This window comes from Sinocyclocheilus grahami, unplaced genomic scaffold (genome assembly GCF_001515645.1).
Source record: "Sinocyclocheilus grahami isolate Dianchi unplaced genomic scaffold, SAMN03320097.WGS_v1.1 scaffold385.1, whole genome shotgun sequence".
NCBI classification, from domain to species: Eukaryota; Metazoa; Chordata; class Actinopteri; order Cypriniformes; family Cyprinidae; genus Sinocyclocheilus; species Sinocyclocheilus grahami.
The window spans coordinates 13086-20459 of NW_015505564.1; the positions used below are offsets into that span (position 1 = coordinate 13086).

The 7374-nt window shown below is 35.4% G+C and overlaps 1 protein-coding gene across 1 annotated transcript in view; it reads right to left on the reverse strand.

Annotated features, from left to right (window-relative positions):
- Positions 1 to 2132: 2132 nt before the first annotated feature.
- The window catches only part of actr3b (actin related protein 3B), a 16033-nt gene continuing 10791 nt past the window's right edge, over positions 2133 to 7374 (reverse strand). The window contains exons 11-13 of the mRNA XM_016231227.1: positions 4868 to 4993; positions 3017 to 3100; positions 2133 to 2936 (exon numbers count right to left, since the gene is read on the reverse strand). Of these exons, the coding sequence (XP_016086713.1) occupies positions 2841 to 2936; positions 3017 to 3100; positions 4868 to 4993 (306 nt within the window). The 3' untranslated portion in view covers positions 2133 to 2840. The remainder of the gene's footprint in view (positions 2937 to 3016; positions 3101 to 4867; positions 4994 to 7374) is intronic.

Sequence of the window (7374 nt, forward strand, 5' to 3'; positions counted from 1 at the left end):
AATTTGCATTTGGGAGAACAATTTTCTTTAGTTTTTTCAACTGCTTACACACATTCTCAAAACTTTGTCTCTCTTCAAAACTTTACACAGAAATCCAAGAATTGCACACACAAAATTCAAAATGCCTCACATCTCAAGCAAAATGAAGCACTGTATTCAAAATATCACAAACACATCTCAAAAGCACCTTTGCCGTAATATTAACTCCTGTTCGATTTTATTGTGCGTTACATAGAGAATTGTGTGTTGTGTTTTGCAAAAAGTGTTTTATGAAATTGAAAGTTTCAAGGCCGAGAATTAGCATATGGTTGTGTAGATTTGGTGTGTGGTTCTGGTGTTTGAGAGTCAGGTTTCAGAAATTGTGTGACAAGTAAAGATTTTGTGTGTAAGCAGTAAAAAAAAACTGTAATTGATCACCTGGCCAAACTGTAGGTTTACCAGAGCAACCAAATGAGATGCAAAGGTAGGATAGAATAAAAGACTGAAGGAGACTGAAATGGGGAGAAAAGATCGACAGAGACAAAGACAACTTTCAGAGAGAGGAGCTTTAATTCACAGTAGCCTTAAACAGCAGATTTCTTCCTGGCAAACATGGTTGCTAAGATATCACACTAGTGCTTCTTACTGCTATGTATTGAAATAACATACATACAGTAAATAGTGCGCATATGAGGCATAAAATAAAGTACGTTTTCTTTCAGACAAAAATAATTTAATATATATTTCCTCTTATATAAGCTATATACCTAACCTTCAGTAAGAATACGGTAAATACTTTTCAAATTCATAGTTAACTGACTGCCCCAAGTCCATTTTTACTTTAATACAAATATAAACTAATTCTGAAATAATCCATCATATAATATAGAAAAGTCTATCTACATTCTACTTTTCATTCAGTGAAGGCTGATACAAAACAAGCTCAGGCACCTACATGCATACAGATCACAGAAAGAACCTTTACAGCAAGAGTGTCCAATCCTGCTCCTGAGGGGCCAATGTCCAGCAGAGTTTAGCTCCAACTAGCCCAATACACCTGCCTGGAAGTTTCCAGGCTTTACATAGTGCACAATTTGAAGGGACAGCCATTAGTAGTGGTGTCCGAAACCATAGTCGTTCAAATGATTATCTTTCATGCAACACAAAAGGAGACGTTTTTCAATATGGCTAATGACCATGGCTATTAAGCTCAAAAAGGACAAAAAGCACCATAGTAGTATCAAAACAATTATCCGTATGACCATATTACAAGTCTTTTGAGCCCAGTTGTTCAAAACGTTTCCAGGATCTCCAGGATCAGGTAATCCATCTTACTTTTGTGACAGTTTTTCAAAGCAACATTGGATTGTTCCAGAATACCTGGATAGGCTACTAGCTATGTGAAGAACAACTGGTAGGCTACTGAACAGTCAGGTTGGATTACTTTTGTGATTTAAAGAATGCAAACAGCAAAATAAAATGATATAAAAATCCCCTTACAATTGATTTCTCATCACATATCACATCAGAAAAGTGGAAAAGGAAGAAGAGTGAGATCGGCCAAAAGTGGATTCGAACCCTAGTCAATCGCATCATTGAGTTTTTTCTCGAAACACAATGACTTTATTCTCAACATTTTGTTTCGACTTTTTTTCTCTCTCGTAATTTAATGAGTTTATTCCCAACATTTTATTTGAACTGTTTTTCTGCTAAATTTAACGAGTTTTTTTTCTCGAAACTCAACGACTTTATTCTCAAAATTTAACGAGTTTATTCTCATCATTTTGTTTCGACTTTTTGTTCTCTCGTAATTTAATGAGTTTATTCCCAACATTTTATTTTGACAGTTTTTCTGCTAAATTTAACGAGTTTTTTTCTCGAAACTCAACAACTTTATTCTCAAAATTTAACGAGTTTATTCTCATAATTTTATTTCGAATTTTTTTCTCGAAATTTAACGGGTTTTATCTTGCGTTATAATTACTTTAATCTCAAGATGGTTTTATTTTTTTATTAATGCTTGATCCTAATCCTCTTCCGTACTTATACTACACCGAAAGGCTTTTATGAAATTTTGTACTTTGAATCCACCCTACTAATCCTGAATTTTTTTTTTTTCAAAAATGTCTCAATCTTACTAAAAAGTTCTAAACAATACATACCCTGAATGTTTGAACCAGATCAAATGATGTGATCTAATCTGATTATGTGATTATAATCAGTTATGCAATGATTATAATACAGAATCCTTTTTTTTTTAATCAGCTGTGCCATGAAGTCATATGATTGCTTTGACTGAAGAAAAGAACAAAAATTAAATCCTTATTATGTTACTTTTTTTTTTTTTTAGATTAATAGCCACCAGTCACTGCATCCTTTCATTGTATGGAAAAAAAAGCAGTTTGGACATTCTGCTAAATTTCTCCTTTTGTCATATGGGTCTGAAATAACATGACAGAATTTTCATTTTAAGTGCAACTATTTCTTTCAATTCTGAACAGAACACAAAAACTGCAATGTGTTCCAAAGTAAACAGTCCCCACTTTATGGCTTCACCTGAGCAGCCTGCAGTCGATGTGCAATTCTTGAATTCCTCTTTTATGCTGCATTTGGAATATTGAACATTCAGCGCTTGCTATCAAAACACAAGCCTCAAGTCTCCAAATCCAATCCACATAATACCCTTGTGCCTGGCTTTGACATTTTCACTGATAAACAAAAAGCTTTGTTCTTTCTATTCTAAGCTTGTCAAAGCCTGAATTATTCCTTTTCAAATAGGAGTGGCAATCAAAGCGTAGTACGGGGAGGTGATAAATCGATTGAATTGATATCTAGGCTTACAGCGGGGTGCAAGACCAGCACTAGGACATGATGCCAAAGACGGGGTTGTGGCGACAGATTCTGGGTCCATATTCCTCATAGTCCTTCTTAGAGTGGCAGACTTGGAAGAACTCAGGCTATAAGAAAGTAAAATGTACAAATATATTTGAAATGTACTGTAAAGAGACTGTGACATAATGAAATATATGAGCATTACCGTAGAAGCCAACATCGATCCGCCAAACCACACGGCATATCGCTGCATGTGATGAGATATCACCTGCACCTCCATGGGTTTGGGCTGAAAGTAGAATCAGATGTACAGAAAAAGCAGAACGAAAAAAGACAATAGCGAGGTGTGTAGCTGCCTATTGCTATTGACACAGGCAGCATCCTGACTGTTATGAAACCTACTGTAAGTGATCAATTCGGGAACATCCGATGAAACATCACTTGAAATGCTCAGAAGACTCCTAATTCCAATATAATTTAGCTAATCGAATAGTGCGATACATAGAACAACAGTACACACTAATCACAACAATGCACAGATAAATATTGGGTAAAATAATCCATTTTTAATTACTGTGATGGAGAGACCATGGAGTAGTCTTCCATCGCCATCACTGTATTTTACTGTGTCTCTACCGTCATTATGTATTGTTGGTTTTATTGGGTTTTATTTATTTCCATGTTTTAGCAGAGTGGATGTGGCCTTTAAAAAAGCACAAACCTGAAGAGGAGTACTTATTTTATTTATTTCCGGAAACATTTATGTGTAAATGTATGTTTTATTTTTATCTGTCCTATTTTTTTTGCATTCATTGACATGTTGTTTTATTCATACGTTATTTTATTAACTGAATAAAATGCATAAGGCAAGAGTTGGTACATTCCAATTATTGATGCGGAAAAATGTATGCGCATATAAGGTTCGCTTCACTATTCCGTGTGAGAGCTGTGGACAGATTGTTTTTTGAGAATAAATAAAAAAGGTTATTGATACTTATTTTATTTATTTCCGGAAACATTTATGTGTAAATGTATGTTTTGTTTTTATCTGTCCTATTTTTTTTGCATTCATTGACATGTTGTTTTAACTTTTATTCATACGTTATTTTATTAACTGAATAAAATGCATAAGGCAAGAGTTGGTACATTCCAATTATTGATGCGGAAAAATGTATGCGCATATAAGGTTCGCTTCACTATTCCGTGTGAGAGCTGTGGACAGATTGTTTTTTGAGAATAAATAAAAAAGGTTATTGATAGTGCTCCTTGATTGTGCAAATCCTTTTATGGACGGAAGTTGGAATCGTGCAGTTTTATAGACTGTGTTTTTATTATTAACCTCTATTTAGGGTTTCTGCAGGTTTAAATATGTCTTTAGAAGCATCAATGAAGCATCAATTCACCCTTCCACAAATTAAGGCCTTAAATCAGAGTCCTAAATTCATAAAGTCATGGCACTTGTTTTCCCTTTAAATTAAGTAGATTTTTCTAAACCCATTGGCAGATATTTGTTCTCGTTTCAATGTCTCCCTAGATATTTAAATTTAGAGAACATACTGACATACTGTGTTCCCTTCCATTTTCTTTACATGGTCTAAAAAAGGTATTTTAAAAGTCTTAAATTGACCTACCTGCAGAAATCCTGTTTATTTTAATTATGCTCTTGACACTGACTTTATTTGCACATTTTCCACATTTGTTTTTAATAAACAACTATTGTGTCCTTGTTCCATCCGGGAGGGATTCTCCTTTCAACCACTCGGGTGCTTATCGCAATCACAGTGGACTATTTTTTACACATTTCAGAACTGAATGAAAACTAAACAAATATTTTTCTCACCTCATCTGCCATCTTATCTTTCCAATGAGCTAGCAACAGTGTATTACGGTGTAAGCTGTTAAGATACATGAAGTGCAGCCTTAGATTTTGGGTAGAATAATTAAGAACCTCTTGAAACAGCCTTAGTGTCGACAGACACCTTAAAATGCTGCCAGCCTTGCGAATGCTGAATGTGAGCGTGAGGTGAGAAAATCTGAGACAGTAATGAGATCAGACCTTTATTCTGCCGCCGCTGAGCTCCTCACTCATTTTGAGTCTGGCGTCCACCACACGCTTCAGGTCCCGCTGCAGCCTGCGGCCAAAGTCCCGGAACATAGTGGAGCCACCGGACAGGACTATGTTCTAACACACACACAAGCACGCACACAATTCTGAAATATCTGCCTTTTTAATATGTTCACCCAAAAACAAAACAAAAAACCTTAGTACACAAATATATAATTCATGGAAAAACTAATGCAAAGGCATCTATAAACATACACACATTTGCTTCTGTTTGAATGGACTAATTCTCGTGACAAGGACAAAGCATTAGCGCTCCACCGTCCATGCGCTGTGTATAAGGAGTAAAACTTAATTTAAACAAATAAATAAATCAAAATAAAATCCACAACATTACAGATATTAAATCACTGAAATTAAAAGAAACATCTTTGGGTAAAATGCAATATTGTGGGAACAAGTAATACATTTAGATTTTGTCCACTTATTAAATAAATCCTCCAGTCCACAGAATGTTTTAATAAAAAATAAAAGCAAAATATTGCATTTTTTCCTTTATACTTCTGCAATAAGCTACTGTTACTTTTTTTTTTCTGGCAGACACTGACAAGGCCAGTAGAGTTGCATGCTGGGAATAAATGACCATGTGCTGACTGAGGTCAGCTTATAACCGGGTATCTGCAGGAGATGTGTGTTCCATTACAGGTTTCAGGGTTCAATTCTTATTTAACGAACTTGAGGAGATATCCCGCTAACTTGGAAAAGGAAATGCTGGTTTCATCTAGGAAATAAAAGGCTGGCTTCTTCCATCTTTTCTGATGATGAGTTTAAAGGGTGGATGGACCGTGGCAGTGGACCCTTTCACTGAGATGAACAGCTTTTAATCTACACTGCATGCCAGAAGTCGGTAAGAGTTATCTTATATGTGCATACTAACATGCACCTTTTTCATTTGCCCTCTGTTCTTTGGTGATATCAAGATGCACATAATTCATTTAATCTATAATTCATTTTATATACCTGAAGACTTGAGCCTCCAGCTGAGGATAATCAAATAATGTCAAATTTACACCGCAAGGGTGGCACAGAAGTGCTTCTGAAGTGGCATTTAGGTTTCTTTACTATTTAATGTTCCTCAAAGGTGGAATAAATACACTGATGCTGCAATTACAATTGCATAATTTTATTCTAGCAGCTGAGGTGTGTCAGAGAAGACATACTTTAGTGTGGCTTTTATGCAGCATTATGTCTTTACACTGAATTTTGAGCAGGCAAAAAGCAACCTTTACTCAGCGGTGCCTTAATACATTTTGTAAGGTCTTTTGCATTACCACCTCTGCTTAAAGTTGTGTAAAACAATCTTACTAGGGCCAATGCAAGATGTAAATGTCTCTCTCTATTCTAGAGAGTGTAGAGTAATTGTGAACTCAGTGGATAAACATTGACCCCTGCTGGACAAATAAAAGAACTGATCCCAAGCAAAAGCAATATTCAGTCAGTTAAATATCAACAATTCTGTTTTTTCTTATTTTTTGCTCCATGATATATAGATGTGTGCTGGGCTCCCATTAATCTTTGTTACAGGTTAAAACAATAGACAGTAGAGGAGGAAAAATGTAAATGAAAAGACATCTAGCCTTTTAACTAATACCAATCACTTTTCAGTCACTCTAGGTTTACTCTAAAATGCACATGTGCATTGGCTGGGTCAACCTGAATAACTTTTTACTGTGATTTTAGCAAAAAGAAACCATTGTAGTCCGATTTTAGTGGTGAAATTGATGTTTTGGAAACAAAACTTTGACAAAAAGTTTAGAGCAGGGGTGTCCAAACTCAGTCCTGGAGGGCCGGTGTCCTGCAGCGTTTAGCTCCAACCCTAATTAAACACACCTGAATCAGCTAATCATGGTCTTACTAGGCATGCTAGAAACTCTGCAGGACACCGGCCCTCCAGGACCGAGTTTGGACACCCCTGGTTTAGTTTTATTCTTTCATTATTCAAGCAGACAAAAGCTGTATTTGCATGACTAGAAAATAGCTGCCCAGGGAGTGTAAACAAGATAGTAGGGATGCACCGATACCACTTTTTCCAGTACTCGCCCGATACCGATACTTTTATTTTTGGTACTTGCCGATACCGAGTACCGATACCAATATTTATATTGCATTTGTACATTTTTTAAATATTGGGTACAAAAACCAAAAGAGTATGTATAATGTTAATTGGTTAACTTAATTTATCAAATAGATACAGTCAAACCAAAATTTATTCAGACACCTTCAACATTTCTCACATTATCACAGTTTATTCGCTATATAGTTTAGAAAATGGTAATAAAATATAACAAGAACTCAGAGTTAAACTGTGTCAGAACAAATTCAGCTTGATAATGTTAGATAACTTTGATAGAAATGTATGTAATAGATTACAATCAACCAAAAATTAGACAGCTGTTAGTATGACAGTATTTACACAACTATCAATACTTAGTCGGGCAACC